Consider the following 18,789-nt stretch of genomic DNA (forward strand, 5'->3'; position numbering starts at 1 on the left):
TGTTTCTTTATAAACCTGACTTTTAATGGCTTCATAAAAGCTCACATGTAGATGTTTCTGTAATTTACTTAATAACATTAAGTTAGAATGTATACTTTGAATGTCAGGATTTCCCCCTGTCTGTCCACTGAAATTTCCCAGCACCTGCAGTAGAATCTAGTACGTAGTAGGTTCTCTAACCTATGTTAGAATGAAGGAATGGAATATTTAGGTGGTTCTGTCTCTTCTGTATTATACATGACTAGAGGCCCAGCCCGCCTCCTGCTGTGCGAGGAGGCACCCCGAGGGCTGCCACGGGAGTCGGGCCAGACCACCGCCGTGGTCGGCCCAGAACCCATGCCTGACTGGTGCGGCGGGTGGCTGGCACCTGCACCTGACTCCTGCCCCAGGCCCCCCTGACCCTCTGCCTGTGTCTGCTCCAGGGCTGCCTGAGCTGGCACTGTGGCTCAGCCAGCCTCAGCCCCCCGCCCCCCCGTTCCCGCAGCTTCCCTGCCTGTGTCCACTCTGGGGCTGTGGGGACCTGCTCCTGACTCACAGCTCTCCTGCCTGTGTCTACTCGGGGGCCACCCAAGCCGCCATGCCGGCTCAGGCAGGCCCCCCCTGCCTCTGTCTCCTCTCCAGGCCTTCTGTGTGTGCAACCTCCTCTGTCTGGTCACCATCCGTTACGGAGTCCTGGCCTGATTTGCATATTACCCCTTTGTATATTAAGATACATAAATAATGCTGTACAAAGCATTTTTATACATAATGCTTTCACTACATTTCAGATGATTTTCTAAATCCTTTGTTCTAGAATAAGTTTCTAGAAGACGACCTTGGTGGTTGAAAGGATATAGACAAAGTAATCGGGTTTTTTTTTATTAGTTTTCTTTTCTCTATTAAATAACTATGGTTCTCTATTTTTACACTTTAATGTTACACATTTTATATAATAATTATGTTCTACAACCACCAAAAGGTTGTTTTTTAGATTTTGTTTTTGCAGCACCTTTCTTTTTACTCAGGGAGCAGTCAGTGGTCTTGTGACGGGAATATAGGGTGTTGCTGTTGGTGAAAGATGAGATTGGAAGGTCATTTGGGCAAAGCAGCTGAGTGACTGGGTGTGCAGAGGAACTGAGGACCGGGAGTCCTCTCACATGGGGATGAATAGTGAATAGTGATATAGTCTGAATTCTTTTAGAGACGCAGTGCTGGGGGCAGTGGTGGGGGGCGGGGATGGTGGTAGCATAGAGGAAGAAGGAGACAGGGAAGAGACCCAAGGCAGGGAGTCCTGGATTTCTCACTTTCAGGCCTCCACATCGAGTCAATGAACTTTTATGTCCTAAACATCCTAAGTACCCCTCAGATGTCACCCTCCCTCCCCTCCCCTCACTAGATCCTCGGTCTCTTAGAGCTCAGCTCCTACTGCAGCCTTCTCGTTTCACTCCCTGCCTCAGAACCACTCTCCAGAGACCTGATCTGGCTAAAGCCAACTGAAGATGGTTCTGTTCCCTGCAGTTTAAGGTTCTGGTTGACTAACATGGCATGCGAGCTCCTCCACTGATGGATCTTCAGCTTCATTTCCTGCTCCTCCGTGCTAGGAGGAAGGACTTTCCTAGGGAGGAAAAACACTTCCTGTCCCTCAGCATCGTTACACCTCTCTCCCACACGCATGCCTTGCTCAAGCATCCCCACTCTCCCACCAAACCTGCTTGGTCCCTCTTTCCTGGGGTTCCTTCAAGTGTCAGTCACTTCTTCCAAGAAACTTGAACACATATTCACACATCATACATCTCCCATCCCAACTCTTTCTTTTGGGTGAGGGATCTCTCTTCTTTGCTTTTTATTTTTTTTTAAAATATATTTTATTGATTTTTCGCAGAGAGGAAGGGAGAGAGATAGAGAGCTAGAAACGTCTATGAGAGAACATCGACCAGCTGCCTCTTGCACACCCCCCACTGGGGATGTGCCCGCAACCTACGTACATGCCCTTGACCGGAATCGAACCTGGGACCTTTCAGTCCGCAGACCGACGCTCTACCGCTGAGCCAAACCGGTTTCGGCTCTTATTTGCTTTTTACAGGCCCTTGTTTTTTACCTTTTTGTCCGTGCACTGTAATTGTTGTTAGGTATGTTTCCCATCCTGGACTGAGAGATTTTGGATGTGTAAGGACTCTTGTGTTAATCTTTTATTCTCAGTAGTTAGCATAGCATCTGCCTTATAGTAAGGTGGCAAAAAATAACCTTATTATCATTTTTGCAGATGAAATAGTGATGGCTTGAACTAGGTCAATGGAAGTGAGAAAGAAGGTGAGTGGGAGGGACAGTTTGGGAAGAAGTTGCTTGGGGTGTCAGTGATGAGTTAAAGGTAGCACTCATAGGTGATTGAGGTATGCAGTTAGTAGATGAGTTTCGTATATAGGTTTTTGACTTGTTAAATTTGAGATATTTTCTGAATATTCTAGAGATGACTAATAGGCATTTCGATATATGGGTCTAGATATTAGGAAATAGATTTAGGAGTCATTAGTATTTGACAGACATGAGCAGAGCAAGGACGATTGGCCAGGCATGGATGCCTAGCAAGGGCAAATGGGAGAACAAGAACCTCCCCCCAGGGTAACCACTCCTCCCCTAGCACATCACTAGTCATTCGCTTTGGGCCCCTGATCTTTCATATCGTTGGTCAGGTTTAGACCCCCTGACCTTTGCCTCCCTACAGATGACATCTAGCCTCAGTTGTACTTCAGCTCTAGGCTTAGAAAAGCAGCAAAACTAGACAAATGACCCTATGGCTGCCTCAGGGCATTGACTAATGGCCCCCTGTTCTGGCACTGACCAATCAGTAGAGTCCCCACCCTAAAAGAGTGCACCTGGAAAGCTGATGAATATTCTATTGAGTCACTCCCTTGAGAACTCCCTTAAGATTTTCTCCTGTGAGAGAGAGAGAGAGAAATATGCTCAGGACAAAGGACCCAGTGCGCTCTGCCTCCAAGGAGCATGCCGTTCCCTTCCCCTCTCCTGCCCCCACAGATATGTATCTCCCCACCTCTAAGACCCCATGAGACTTGCAACCAGGGGAGCAATGGGCAGAAGCAGCTCATCCGGGCTCGCTGGCTGAACCTGCCTCCAGTCCCCCTTTTCTCTGACTTGTCAGTGAGCCAGAGGCCAGTCTAGGCTCTCCTGTTGCTTCTTCTATGCCTGTCCTTGTTTCACTGTCCAAGTGCATTTTTGCTGCAATCATGGACCCAGTACCCTTTGGCTCAGTGCTGTATAGCACTTCCCTTTGCATATCCCCATCTCCCAACCCCCTTTTCCTAAAAAAATTCAAATTTTATTTATTCACTGTCTATGATGGCTATTTAGCCTGCCCATGCATCACCGACTTTAACCTTTCACTCAATATATGTGTGTACACACACACACTCACACCCATATGTATATACTAGAGGCCTGGTGCACAAAATTTATGTGGGGAGGGGGGGTGTGTCCCTCAGCCCGGCCTGCACCCTCTCCAATTCAGGACCCTTTGGGGGATGTCGGACTGCCGGTTTAGGCCCCATTCCTAAACCTGCAGTCAGACATCCCTCTTGCAATCGGGGCCTGCTGGCTCCTAACTGCTTGCCTGGCTGCCTGATCACCCCTAACTGCCTCTGCTTGCTGGCCTGATCACCCCCAACTAGTCCCCTTCCAGCCTGGTCACCCCCCATCTGCCCCCCTGCCAGCCTGCTTGCCCCCTAAATGCCCCTCTGCTGGCCTGGTTGCCCCCTAACTGTCCAGAAGGAAGTCAGATGTCTGGAAGATGTCTGGCCAACCTGGTCTAATTAGCATATTACCCTTTCATTAGTGTGTGTGTGTGTGTGTGTGTGTGTGTGTGTGTATATATATATATATATTTTTTTTTTTTTTTTTTTTGAAGCCCGGTGCATGAATTCATGCACAGTGGGGTCCCTCACCCTGACCTGTGGGATCGGGCTGAAATTAGCTCTCCAACACCGCCTGAGAGGTCCCAGATTGCAAGAGGGCACAGGCCAGGCCGAGGGACCCCACCAGTGTGTGATAGGGGCCGGGGAGGGATGTGGGAGGTTGGCCAGCCTGGGAGGATCACAGGAGGGCTCCAGGGTGTGTCTGGCCCATTTCGCTCAGTACCAATTGGCCGGACCCCAGCAGCAAGTTAACCTACCGGTCAGAGTGTCTGCCCCCAGGTGGACAGTGCATGTCATAGCGAGTGGTTGAGCGGCCTTAGTGTATCATTAGCATATTAAGGTTTGGTTGAACCACCAACCAGATGACTGGACGTTTAGCATATTAGGCTTTTATTATATAGGATGTATAAATTGGGGCATTTGGAGTAGTTAATACAAGTCAGGAAGGAGAGGGTATTTAAAAGATGGCATAGCGGGTCTTGGGGAACATGTAACAGGTTACAGAACAAAGAAAAGGGGAATATATTGGTTGTCAACAATGAAGAGAGGTTGAAGCAGATGAGAATTGAGTACAGTATGTGTTATTTGGAAATTGGAGGGTCATTATTGATCTTTGAGAGAATAATTTCAGTCCAGTAGAGTGAAATGAAACTAGATTGAGGTAAGTGATTGAGGTTGGAAGCAGATAAATGTTGAGTATGTACTACTTCAAAATGTGCTTTTTGGAGAAATGATGCCTTACAGAAAAGGGATGGGATGGGATATCAGTTTCTTTAGGAGAAGGTAGGGTTCTTGTATTTTTGGGTGGGAAATAAAGTTCTTGTATTTTTGGGTGGGAAATAAAGTTCTTGTATTTTTGGATGGGAAATAAAGTTCTTGTATTTTTGGGTAGTGATAAAGTTCTTGTATTTTTGGGTGGGAAATGGTCTTAGAAAAGCTTGTCAGTTGATTTTCAGGAGCTAGAAGAGAGGGGTTTTGAAGTCGAGAAACAAATCTTAATGGGACAATGGCAAGAAGGAAAAAGGAAGGTGAGGTCTAGGGTCCAGGTCTCAGATGATGCTTTTCTCCCTGTAAAGTGGTGGGGATATTTCTTTGTTGGTTCTAAAAGAAAAGAAGTAAGGAAACATTTAAAGATGGCACGAGGAAATGTGCAGGGTGTGTTTTTAAGGAAACGGATCATTGATTGCATGTCAGTGGACAGGAGAGGGCTGGGGTAGAGGGTGGTGGAGTGTGACCGGGGTGTTTTAGAAGGCTGGGAAAGGGCAGAGAATCGGCGGTGGGACTGCGGGGAGATTTTAGGTCTCAGTTGAGATTGAATTATGGAAAAAGAAAGGAGCAATAATAAAAATACTTAAAGAATACCTTTCCCCCCATGAAAGGGACTAGAAGAAGAATAGGCACTGGAGAATTACTTGTTAGTCATTGGGATTGTGAGGCAGAAAGCTCAGGACAATGGTGTTTGCTCGACAGTCCTTGTGCCAAGAAATATTGAAAATTGGGGTGCAGCCTTCGGAGTGGGCTGCAGGAAACAGCCGTCTGGCCATCTTTGGACCAGGAATAAGTCCTCCCTGGCCACAGGCTATTGCAACCTCTAGATTCAGCTCAGAGAAAGCATGCCTGATAATATTTGCGATTCAGTGAAAAGGTGTTCTTTTTTCTTTCTTTTCTTTCTTTCTTTCTTTTTGTATTTTCTTGCTCTATTATTTATATTGATTAAGGCATGTAAAACAAATTGCAGATGATTTACTCTGTTATACTAAGACAGTGAATTTTTTTTCTAGAAAAGTGCTATTGATTGTATTATGAGCTCTTGCTGCTTACTGCTTCATTCCTGATTAAAATATCTCCGGTGTTCTTACATATCCTGTAGTATTTACCAACTAATAGACTTTGAAATGTAGAGACAACCCTAAAGAGAGAACTATTTCCTGCAAGGTCCTCTCTCTGTACCAGGAGTTTGTAAATGGCCGCATTGACAGACAGTGGATGGGCTTACCTCGGTGTGGATATCTGATTAGAGCAGCGTTTCTATCAGTTATGCTTTTTCTTAAAACAAAACAAAACTATGAACATAAAAGCATAATTTACGTAATTCCTACAAGAACGCACAATTCATGGGAAACAACAAAGGAGCGAGATATAATTGAAAATCGACCCCTTTTTGGATTAAGAACCTTCTCTCTACGACTCCGTTGTTGTCGGTCACTGCTGAACTTAACGCTGGGTTTTCCTTTTTGCTTTCAGGAAAACCTTTAACTTACGCCCCGGGTGTTGCCTGTCCACAGTTTCCTGGTGGCTCACCGCTTCTGCCTGCTCCAGCCTTGCTCCGGCAGCTTCCAGGCTTCTGGGCTTCAGAGCTTGTTGGGAAAGCTTGCTGCTTTGGCCTGCTCCCCCTGCTTCAGGTGTCGACAGCTTTTCATTAGCTTGCTTCCTCGATGACTATACCTAGGCCCTGTGTGTCTGCATCGTCTAGGCCCCGGTCTGAAAGGAGAATGGCTTTTAGCTAGTCATCCTTCCCTCAAAGCCTTGTACGTGGCTCTCCTGGGCTCACGGGAGAGGAAGGAAAGTTTGAAGTTAATGCTGCAGGGTTCACTTTGGACAGCCTCTGCGTACGTGGGCTGGTCTTTAGTCCATGGGCACCCTGGTGTGAGCGTACATGTAGTTTTATAGCCAGTGTCAATGCCCATGCTGTACCAGTTTTTGTTTGTTTGTTTGTTTTGTTTTTTAATATGTGGGTTTGTTATTTTGTTTTTGTTTTTTGTTTGTTTTTTTGAAGAGGAAGGGAGAGGGATAAAAAAAATAGAAACATCAACGAGAGAGCAACATCATCAATCAGCTGATTCCTGCATGCCCCCTATTGGGGATCGCAGTCCAGGCACATGCCCTGACCGGGAATTGAACCATGGCCTCTTGGTTCCTAGGTAGATGCTCAACCACTGAGCAACACGGCCAGGCTATAGAAATTCTGAAGTGTTTTGACTGTACCTGTTGTAGATATAAATTGTTCTCCATAGAGAGGCTGCCTGTAGCTGGTTAGTAAATTCCTTGTAGTGTTTTTAGTTTGCTTGTTAAAGGGACTTAGTATTTTTACATTAAGTATTTTGAACACAAACTGATCACTAACAGAGCAGTTTATAAAAAAACAAACAAACATACAGTGATTTGCATGCATATTAACAGTGATCACCATTAACTTGCCGTTAGATACCAAGGTTATAGGCATGGTGAGTGGGAGCTCTCGTTAGGACCCAGAGAACTATTCTGCACTGAGAGTAAAGAACACTGGGGCTGCAATCCGCTAGTGAGGCCTGCAGAACCACTTCAGAGTGTGTTAGAGTCAATAAGGCCTGTGAGTGTGCCTGGCACAGAGTAAGATTCCTATCAATGGAGTTATTGGTTATTATCTATTAACTAAAAATTACCCAGGGGAGAGAAAAGGAGACAAAGACACGGAGCAGTGAACAGTGAACAGGCTCAGACAGCCAAAAGACAATCAAGGCTAATTGTAAAGTCAGACTTTAAAAGCTGTACGTGTTGTTTAAAGAGCAACATGAGCGGGAATAATGTTTACACCTAATCTTAAAAAACACACTTGTATCTCTTTTATCATAAGAACTTGTTTGAGTTTCAGTATCATTTTAGTGCTATATTGAAGCAGAGAGTGGTGCCATACAGCTTTGTGTATGTCTGTGTGGATTACAAGTCATCCATCATTTATCCAACAAATATTTGTTGAATGCTAATTGATTGACACCCAGATAAATTATAAATCATTCATCGTTCATTCGGTAAATATTGAGTACCTATTGCTTCTCAAGTACTGGGCATATACTAGGGAGCAAATGAGAATACATTATTTATGTCCTCATAGAACTTATATTCTAGTGAGTGAGGCTAACAGTAAACAAAATACATAAGTAGAATACATGGTTTGTTAAATAATAGGAAGGAGCTAAGGGAAAAAGGAAGCAAAGAAATGCGATAGAAAGTGTGGAAGGGCAGGAGGGAGTGAGAGAGCACACCGTGTGGCTGAGATGGGAGAGACTATTTGAGGGCACAGTGGGCAGCGGGAAGGCCCTGAGGGATTGGACAGGTGGCCAGTGTGTCTGGAGCAGAGCGAGCTGGCAGAAGAGCGGTGTGAGGTCTGAGAGGGTGAAGGCCAGGAGTTAAGTCCTAGTAAGGATTTTTGACTTTGACTTGGAGAGAGATCGGCAGCTGCTGGAAGTTTGAGCAGAGGAGTGCCCTGGTCCGAGCTGTGTGTGTCCAGGATCACCGGCTGCCACAGTGAGAACAGGTTGTGGGCATTGGGCAGAGGAGAGGGGCCAGCAAGGTCAGTCCAGGCCACAGGTGATGGTAGGTTGGAGGCGGAGGGACAGAGGAGGGATGGTGAATTCTGGGCACATTAAACAGAGAATTGCAGAACTGCATGGCAACTATTTCTTGAATGTTAAAATTCTATGTAATATAGTGTAAGAATTCCTAAATTACTTATTATAGCTATGTGATGATACATTTTGTTTAAGAACTCATTCCTTTACATATACTGATTTTTTTCAATTTTTCTAACATCATAGTGCTTTTAATATGAATTCTTTAAAGACACCTTTATATTTGTTTCAAAAAGATACCTTTGTTTTTTGTTAAATTTATAATCTTTCAGTCCATAATACTAAATGTGCTTTTCATTTTAGTCAAAATAAATAAGAAAGGACATTTTTACATACTACCCTCATATCTCAGCAATGGTTCTTAAAATCTAGAACCTGAAGTTATAGTTCTAGGGAAATCCTTTTTTAATTTTTCTTCTACTGAAATGAACGTTAAAATGATCTGTAGGTTTAAAGGAGAAAAGCAAGATCAATTTTTATTTTGTTATTTTATGAGCTTCATATTCTTGTCTGATCATGTCATCAATTTGATAATTCAAGAATATTTCCTGAACTGACATTTTAATTTCATCACATCACATCTCTTTAAAGTTTTTAGGCAACTCGTGAAACTGTACAAGATAGCACTGAGAATGTTTTCATCCTCACAGCAGCCTGACATTCCTGATTACTTCATAAATGTAGAGAATGGGTCTCATTTGGCCCTTATTGGCCACACTACAATACCTCTATAATTAGTGCTGATTTCACTCCAAGATGAGGTGTGGTATTCCAAACTATTGCATCCCATGTTTCAAATTTTGCATGTTCCCTACAGAAAATGTAGAAATGTGAATAGAAATCCTATCACCTAGAAATACCTATACATACATGTGGCATAGAACTTTATTGGTATATATACAAAAAATCTAGTGTAAAAACTTTGCTAACCTCATTTTAAGTAGACATTATGAACGTTTCCCTATTAAATAGTATTTTAACAGTATTTTCAAGAATATGATTACTTTTATATAATTTTGTGATATATTTAGTAAATTTCATCTTTCAGGATATTTAAATTATTTCCATTTTTTACTGTTGAAACCTACACGATGGTAAATATTGTAGCTTACATTTTATTTGTATATATTTTCCATTGAGAATATTTCAAGCTATCTTTCTATGTATGTGGATCTGTCATGGCTATAAAATTATGGACAATTAGAAGTTGAAATCAGAGTTTCTTATTTCATAGTTAAGAGGTTGAAGTAATGGGGATGTAAATGTCTGCCACCCGTTAGTGATAGAGCAAGCGACAGTTAAGAGACTGGGCAAAATGTGCTTAGTGCAAGGCCTGACCATAATAACAGCTAATACTTACTGAGCGCTTACTGAACGCCAGACCCTGTGTGAGCACTTCACACTTGTCTTATTTCACCCTTCACCACAACTATGTCAGTAATACTGTTACTAACTCTGTTATGTGGTTGAGCGCGCTGAAGTTCTGGAGTGTTATTTGCCCAGAGTTACATAGCTCATCACAGAGCCAGGACGCAGACCCCCGTGTCTGACTGCAGAGTCCGAGCGATCGCCACTCCCGACGGCTACGATCCGTGCTCGCTCAGTGTCTGAGTGTTCAGTAAGGCTGCACAGCTCTGTAATCCAGAGGGGGTGGTTCCAGTACCTTCTGGGCTTTAGAAAGACAATGGAGTCCATATGCTCTGTTTTATATACCACTCCTATGAGGCTGGACAGCACCCCGTAAGCAAAAGCATCAGTTTCTGCGTGAAGCGTGCTTCTCCTCCAGTAAGCGAGACAAAAGCAGAACACGATACCGTGGTAGCCCAGTGGCAGTGCGTGCTGCCACACGGACTGTGGGAACCTCTGACTGTTAGGATAGCAGGTAAGGGATTGCAGACCTGCATGAAACGTCAGAAGATCCTGGCACTTCACACACATGCACGTGCGGGTGAAGGCTCCGCCTCTCGCCGTAGTTGCCATCAGGTGCAGGCATGCTCACAGGCATGGGGAGTTGGGAGTCACATAGTTCTGGGCGTGCTCTTCTCACAGCCGAGGTCAGGGTTCCCTCGTCACCATGAGGGATGGCACTGGTCTCTTCCCTGTCGGAGCGCAGGCTGGTCTCGCTCAGGGCTCCGTCCTTCTGACCATTTGCACTCCCTGCTGTGCCACATTGGACTCCAGAATAGCCAAACTGGTGTTGTCAGCCTCTCGGAGACCTTGGGAAATGGTGTTTCTCAAATTTTCCTTGCTCTTTATTCCAACCCCCTTTATTTTTTCCATTTTTATTGAGAAATGATTGACATGTAATGTTGTGCAGTACTAAGGTGTACAAAGTGATGATTTGATACTTGTATACACTGTGAAATGCTGATCATAACAAAGTTAACACTTCCATCCCCTCACGTAATTATCTTTGTGTGTGTGTGTGTGTGTGTGTGGTGAGGGCATTTAAGATTTTCTCTCTTAGCAACTTTCAAATGTATAATAACAACTAGAGGCTCGGTGCACAGATTTCTGCACTGATGGGGTCTCTCGGCCTGGCAGCCTTACCCCCCTAACTGCGCCCTCTCGTAATCTGGGACCCCTCCAGGGATGTTGGAGGCCCGGTGCACGGATCCAGCCCGATCCCCGCAGGCCAGGCCGAGGGACCCCACTGTGTGCACTGGCCGGTTTCAGCCAGATCCCCACAGGCCGACATTTACTTCCTCGTTGCCCCAGCACTCAGCCCCTGGGAGCCACTAGTCTTTCTCTTTCTGGGAGTCCAGCTTTTGTAGATGCCACAAGTAAGTGAGATCTTACTGTATTTGTCTTTCTGTGTCTGGCTTATTTCAATTAGCATAATATTCTTTCGGTTCATCCACGCTGTCACAAAAGCAAGATTTCCTGCCTTTTTTACGGCTGAATAATCTTTCATTGTATATATGTATACTATGTTTTCTTTACCCAGCCACCCATTGATGGACATTCAGGTTGCTTCTATGTCTTGTACAGCCCCATTTAAAAAAGCATGAACCCACTAGGAGACTAATTTATCTAAAACCCTTATGTCTGTAGCTATGACCAGATATGCCTAAATCTGAAGTTATTTTATTTGAAATTGCGATATTTCCTCTTTCTTCCCATCATTTTAATTGATGAAAAGCTATCATCACAGTATTATAACCATTTATGACAATTACCAAGAAATGTTCTAGTGTATATCATATAATATACTACTCTGACTTTAATTATATGGTCATAGTACTTTTGCCATCTGATATAGATATAAATGTATTAAATGCCCCTGATATTTACCTTTGCTATTAAGATTTTTACAAATTTGGCACCTGGAGTTTAAACCCATTCTCTAACCTTAGAAATGACCCTTTGAAGATACGCAGTATAACATTTGTTCTCTCCTTCAGCATATCACGTCCTACGTGCCTCCCCCTTCCTCGGCCCCGCTCACTGGAAGCAGCCTTTGTGTCTCTGCAGTTCATTCTCAGCCCGTTCGGTTAGCTCCTCTGGAAGGGCTCTGGAGTGTCTAGTCAAATGAAGCAGAGGAGCAGCGACAGAAATGTAATCAGTCTGTTGAGGGTGAAAATGTGGATTGATTTATTTGTATTTGACAGTTTTTTGTTGTTTTGTGTGTGGTTGTTTGTTTTTGTTTTGTAAGAGAACATTTTCTAGGTAGATTACAGAGGTAGACAAAGTAACTCCTAGAAGAAATGGGCTTTGGAAACAAGGGACAGAAGTGAAGGAAGGGCCCGTGTTGCTTGGGAGTGAGGAAGCTGATGGTCACATGCCTGGGCAGGGAGGGGTAAGGCATGGGCTTCTCCCTGGAGGTAGAGCACCAATGTGACAGTTGTTGTTTTTTTAATCATCACTAAAATACAAAATAGTTAAATAGCTGTTCTATTGTTTGTTGAAAAGGAATGTATAGAGTCTACAGTTTGTAGAGATGTTAGGCTTAATTGATCTTTGGTGTGTGTGTGTGTGTGTGTGTGTGTGTGTGTGTGAGAGAGAGAGAGAGAGAGAGAGAGAGAGAGAGAGAGAGAGAGAGAGAGAGAGAGAGAGAGAGAGAGAGAGAGAGTTGGAGGTTGTGATATCTATACTAATAAAAGGGTAATATGCTAATTAGACCCGATGTCTTTCAGATGTCCTTCTGGACAAAGCCATGGTGGTGGGGCCAAGGCAGAGGAGGTTGGGGCAATTAGGCCAACAGGGAAGAGCAGTTAGGGGGATGAGGCTGGCAGGGGAGAGCAGTTAGGGGGATCAGGTCAGCAGGGGAGAGCAGTTAGGAATCAGGGCGGCAGGGGAGAGCAGTTAGGAGTATCAGGCCGGCAGGCAGATGAGCGGTTAGGAGCCAGTGGTCCCAGATTGTGAGAAGGATGTCCAACTGCTCGTTTAGGCCCGATCACACATCCCCCAAGGGGTCCCGAATTGGAGAGGGTGCAGGCCAGGCTGTGCCCTTTCCTTCCCTCACCCCTTGCATGAAATTTTTGCACTGGGCCTCTAGTAGGGTATAAAAATATGTCGTGTGAAAATTAATGTCATTTGCAATTTATTTCATGTTGCTTGATTCCCCACAAAATAGATTTGTTTTGACAGTAGGCATTTGAGAATTGTGTTGGAATGTGGCATATAATATTTAATAAGCTTTAGTATTTCATCTTGTATAGTTTGGTCAATTTCTTAGTGATAGTACAGTTAAATTTAAATTCCAGGACAGAAAACTCAAAAAGGAGGATGTAATGTAAAATCACCAACTGACACAGTGTTCACAATACAGTTATTTGTTTGGCACTTTTCATTAATGTAACTTTTTCAACTGACAATGTTATTTGATTTAGGATCTTAAAATTTGAACTGCATGGAAATCATTGATAATTTTGGTATTTATTTTTTTTACAGAGAGGAAAAAGGAAAATGGATGACTAAAAAAGTATTACTTGTTGTATTTTAAAAGTTGTATTTTCTTTTCTAGGTTGCTGTAGTGAAACTAAAAAATGCAGATAAAGTATTTGCCATGAAAATACTGAATAAATGGGAAATGCTGAAAAGAGCAGAGGTAAGGTTCTAATTATTGGAATATTTAAATAAAATCTTAGAAATATTTAAGAGGAGATATATAATTATAGAGATCCTTAAGTATCACTTAATAACATTTTATCTATGATGTATCACAATTCAATAGTTCACAATTGTGATACAGTTATGATAAAAGTTATAATTTGTGCTAATTTAATATTGTCTAAAAACCAGTGGAAACCCTTGATGTGGTGCTTACACATTTATGTTCCAAGGAAACGTGTAAAAGAATGTCTGTGTAGGAAGAAATGATGTGGAGTTTCTCTTATAGGAAATTCGGTAATGATGGATTTGAAGCTTGTCAGACCTTGTTTCTACATTCTGTATTATCTGTATTCTGCGCCAAGAAAAGTCAGCAGAAGCTTTGAACACGCCCTCTAAGAATTCTGTTTATTGCTGGTTATGCAATTGAATTCTTTTTCTTTAAAATCTGCTCTTGCAAGAATTGTTACTGTTCTTACGTTGGTGCAGGATTGCAGGGAAAGACTGATGAGAGCGATGTTAAACTGTCCAGTAGTTGGCATGAATGGTCAGAGCTGACATCACACATGATTTTGGAGTCAGGTTCTGGATGGGGCAGGGGCAGAGCTTACTGGTATGGGAGTGTCTCAGTATTTAACTTGTGGAAGGGTCATATACTGAGCAGGCAAAGTACAGCTTATAAGAGGATAATGAGAAATTAGCCCTTAGAAGTCTTTATCTACGAGTACATGAAGCAATCTGAAAAAGAACAGACTTAGGAAAAAGCAAAAAACATTCCGATGTTAGACATGGTGGTAGTGAAAGAAAATACTTCATTATTTCTTATGGAAAATTTGAAAAACATGACAAACACAAAGAAAATAATCACTAGCATCCCATCACCTAGAATTAAGTTTTTTGGCAAGTTTCTGCTTTCAGTTTTTTGTCCTGTGCATCTACTTCAAAAAACTGCACAAGTGAAATACAGTGCAGGTGAGGCAAACTGCAGGAGCTGACAGCATGGCCAGCAAGTGGAGCAACAAGTCTTATTATTAAGAAACTTTAATGCGTGTGTGTTTGTGTGTGTGTGTGTGTGTGTGTACACGTACCTCAGCCCAGCCTGCGTTCTCTCCAATCTGGGACCCCTCGAGGGTAGTCGGACAGCCCTCACCCCTCACCCAGGCTAGCCAGGCACCCCAGTAGGGACCCCCACCCTGAAGGGGCTGTGACCAGCCTGCAAACAGCCATCAGCCCCTCACCCAGGCTGGCCAAACCCCCATGCCCCGATCTCTATAAACGGGCAGTGGAACATCCCTTGAGGGGACTCAGATTAGAGAGGGTGCAGGCTGGGCTAAGGGACAATCCCCTCCCTCTCCCCCCCCCCCCCCCCGCGCACGAATTTCATGCACCAGGCCTCTAGTAGTAAATAATTATGTTGAAATCATTTCACAGAAATCATCATTGTAGTCAATTTAGTGTTTCAGAGTTAGAACTAAAAAATTGAGTTATAGTTTGTACTTTATTTTTTAATCCTTATCCGAAGATATGTTTAATATGCTTAATGATTTTTTAGAGAGAAAGGAGAAGGAGAGAGAGAAAGAGGTTGATGTGAGAGAAATGTCTGTCAGCCGCCTTCTGGACACTCCAGCTGGGGATCGAACCTGAACCTTTCCGTGTGCAGGACGGCATTCAGCCAGCTGAGCCCGCCGGCCCGGGCAGTGCTTATTTTGATGAAGTTGGATGTGCTGGGGAAGAACTGTGAAAGGGGAGGGTGACTGTTAGCTTCCATTGCTGACTGGGAGAAGTGGCAAAGTTGTAGATAAAACAAGGGATAGTTGAAAATTAAATGTTATTTTCTTGAATTGTAAAGCACTAATATATCCTGTGTCTGAGGCAAGATGGAATGGAAATTCTTCTCCCTGTCCTTTCCATTAAGTAGCTAAAGACTCTGCGCATTAATTATAAAACGAACATGACAAGGCTCTGAGAGGCAGAGAGAAGAAGGTGGACCAGCTGGGGACCTGTGGAGCAGCCCTCACTGTGACGTGAGGAGTGCACCGTGCCCTCTCAGAGCATGCGCAGTGTGAAATGAAAGTCAAGGGAAGGATGTCCATCAGAGATGTTGCTGTGGACTGTCCTGGGGCACTCCAGTTTGTGTAGGCTGAGGTTGAAGCAATTTAAAAATAGTTTTACACTAAAGGATTTTCATGTTGTGCTGACCCACCCTGGAATTTATCCACTCCCTGGATCAAACTCCTCAGTAGTGAAGCCTCTCTGGTTTGGGGTCAGGTACACATAATCTCGAGTAGCTATTGCTAAATTGTCTTCTAGAAACATACCCTGTTTCCCCGAAAATAAGACAGTGTCTTATATTAATTTTTTCTCCCAAAGTTGTGCTAGGTCTTATTTTCAGGGGATGTCTTATCTTTCCATGCGCTAGGTCTTATTTTCGGAGGATGTCTTATTTTCGGGGAAACACGGTAGTATCAGCATATCTTTGCACTCAGCATGAAAACGTGTCTGTTGTCTCCCTCATTTGCCAATTTTAGATGTTATCAAATGATTTCTTTCTTTTAAAAAAAAATATATGTTATTGATATTTTACATAGAGGAAGGGGGAGGGTTTGAAACATCAATCAGCTGCCTCCTGCACACCTCCTACTGAGGATGTGCCTGCAATCAAGATACATGCCCTTAACCAAAATCGAACCTGGGACCCTTCAGTCTGCAGGCTAACGCTCTATCCACTGAGCCAAACCGGTTTCGGCTGATTTGTCTTTCTTGAAAAAACATTTTTTTTCTGACAAATAACTTAAAAAGTGACATCTCATGTTTGATTCAACCATCAAATATATATTGGAGATTTAAAAGTAAATTGCTGACTTGGTGTAAAAGACCTGATATTGGATGCCTGGCTGGTGTGGCTCAGTGGATGAGCGCTGACCCAAGAACCAGGAGGTCACCAATTTAATTCCTAGTCAGGGCACATGCTTGGGTTGCCAGCTCAATTCCCATTGGGGAAGGGGGGAGTTGTGTAGGAGACAGTCAATCAGTTTCTCTCTCACTCTCTAAAAAATCAATAAAAACATTAAAAAAGGACCTGATACTGGAATTCTTGCATTTTGCAATTTAAAATTCCCCTTGTGTATCTTCTTTAAGAAAATGAAAATTTTGGCTTTTCTCCTCTCGAATATTAGAATAATTCAATTATTATTTTAAAGAATTTCTCCGTATTAATATTGTATAGGAGATACAAGTCTTTATTAATAAATGAGAAGCCAAAGTACATATAATCACAAGTGGATTTTCTTGTTTTAACACATGATTTCCAAGTATTCAGGTAATTGGATGTACTATATAGGAATGTAGAAGAATGTTGCTCGATGAATGTGTACCTATGGATGTGGGGAAGAGAATCATGTGACAATTTTGCCAAATTATTATTCTTTTTATCTTGTCAACATTAACTTCTGTTTTATCATAGGTATTCCTATTGCTCTTTCTCTTTAACCAATAGCCCATTAAGGATAAAATTTGGACAGTATATAACTGAATTTTAAAAATATAAAACTGCAAATCTGTCAAACCCATCAGTGTTCCCAGCAGAATGTTTGGTTAAATAGAAACTGAGTGATAGGATCTGAAGAAGTCATGTGATCTCCAGTAACCCCTTCTACTGCTCATGGCATGTTCTGTTTTTAAAGGGGGATATATATTTTTTAATCCAGATATTTTATTATTATTATTATTATTGTATTATTGATTTTACCCAGAGAGGAACTGAGAGGGATAGAGAGTTAGAAACGTCGATGAGAGAGAAACATCGACCAACTGCCTCTTGCACACCCCGTACTGGGGATGTGCCCGCAACCAAGGTATGTGCTCTTGACCGGAATCGAACCCGGGACCTTTCAGTCCACAGGCCGACGCTCTATCCACTGAGCCAAACCAGTTTTAGCTGTTTTGTTTTGTTTTTAAGGGTGATTGAAGTAGAGATTTTTACAGCCTTTAACCATGTTGAATCCTTGGGACACTTTATGAACTCATGGCATGCATCATGGTTTGGTTAATATTTCTCAACAAGGGTACTTGTGATATTTGGTGCCAGATAATTCCTTGAGGGACTGCCTGTGCATTGTAGGATGTGTGGCAGCATCCTGGCCCCATCCCACTGGATGCCAGTAGCATTAACACCCTTCGCCCCAGTGGTGACAACGAAGGACAATGTGGCCTATCAAAGCAAAAAAAGACTGCATTTCACATCTAAACTCAGTGTCTGAGGCACTAATAGGATTAGTTTCATCCTGAATGTTTATGGATAAAGTCAACTGATGTCTGGGATTTGCTTAAAAATTTGTACACATGGTTGTGCATATATGTGCATGGAGGGAAGTTGGTAGTAAGATGAAACAAGATTGAGGAATAAAATAATTGTTTGTTTGTTTTTAAATATATATTTTATTGATTTTTTTACAGAGAGGGAGGGAGAGGAGGATAAAGAGCTAGAAACATCGATGAGAGAGAAACATCCACAGCTGCCTCCTGCATACCCCCTACTGGGGATGTTCCCACAACCAATGTACATGCCCTTGATCAGAATCGAACCTGGGACCTTTCAGTCCACAGACCGATGCTTTATCCACTAAACCAAACTGGTTTCGGCTATTTTTTTTTTTCCTTGAAACAGTTTAGAATAGATTAGAATCTACTGAAGTTTAATTTGTTTTGTAAAGTCTTTGGAGCTTTATTTAGTTTGGAGTCATCAATCAAACGTTTCTTAGATTCTAGCTGGAATGTCTCAAAATTCCAGATAGCAGTCATAATAAAATAAAGTCAGGAGAAAGGTGTCTCCTAGCTCCTGGCAACCTTTACCATCTCTAAAAGGTTAGCAGCAAACCACAACTTCATCGCAGTTAAATTCTGAACCAGAACTTAGTGGTGAGCATGCCAAGTGATTCCATTTTCTCCCTAAAATGAATCAAAGTATAATGTAGATTTTAATAATCCAATGAAAGGGTAAAACTCCCATGTATTGGGTTCAATCTTTAACTGGAGGCCCGGTGCATGAAATTTGTGCACAGGTAGGGTCCTTAGGCCTGGTTGGCGATCAGGGCCGATCAGGGCCTCCCTTCCAGCTGCCAGTTGGAATCTCCCTCCCCAGCTGCTTTCATTCCACGCCTCCCTCTAGTGGTCAGTCTATATCATAGCGAGCAATTGAACTCTTGGCCAAACTCCCAAGTGCGACACTGCTTATTAGGCTTTTATATATACAGATTGCTTTAATATTTTCTCTGGTGATATTAATTAATACATGCCTTTGGAAATTCTACTTGATCAAATAAAATTTATATAAATATTAAAAGTCAGGGTGCCTAATTAGGGTAAAATAGGTAATGTTAATTGTTTTGTATGTCATTGCTGTTGAATTTACCTTGTGCTAAATAAATTATGAAGCACCTATATGT

At 42.7% G+C, this 18,789-nt stretch overlaps 1 protein-coding gene across 15 annotated transcripts in view; it reads left to right on the forward strand.

Moving 5' to 3' along the window:
- CDC42BPA (CDC42 binding protein kinase alpha) overlaps positions 1-18,789 on the forward strand; it is a 181,502-nt gene that overhangs the window by 48,212 nt on the left and 114,501 nt on the right. For 14 of the 15 annotated variants that reach the window (XM_036453671.2, XM_045587145.1, XM_036453662.2 and 11 more), the window contains one exon: positions 13,260-13,343. The exons of the other annotated variant lie outside the window; for it this stretch is intronic. In XM_036453671.2, coding sequence (XP_036309564.1) covers positions 13,260-13,343 — 84 coding nt within the window. The remainder of the gene's footprint in view (positions 1-13,259; positions 13,344-18,789) is intronic. 15 annotated transcript variants of the gene reach the window in all.

This window comes from Pipistrellus kuhlii, unplaced genomic scaffold (genome assembly GCF_014108245.1).
Source record: "Pipistrellus kuhlii isolate mPipKuh1 unplaced genomic scaffold, mPipKuh1.p scaffold_m20_p_25, whole genome shotgun sequence".
In the NCBI taxonomy this organism is placed as follows: domain Eukaryota; kingdom Metazoa; phylum Chordata; class Mammalia; order Chiroptera; family Vespertilionidae; genus Pipistrellus; species Pipistrellus kuhlii.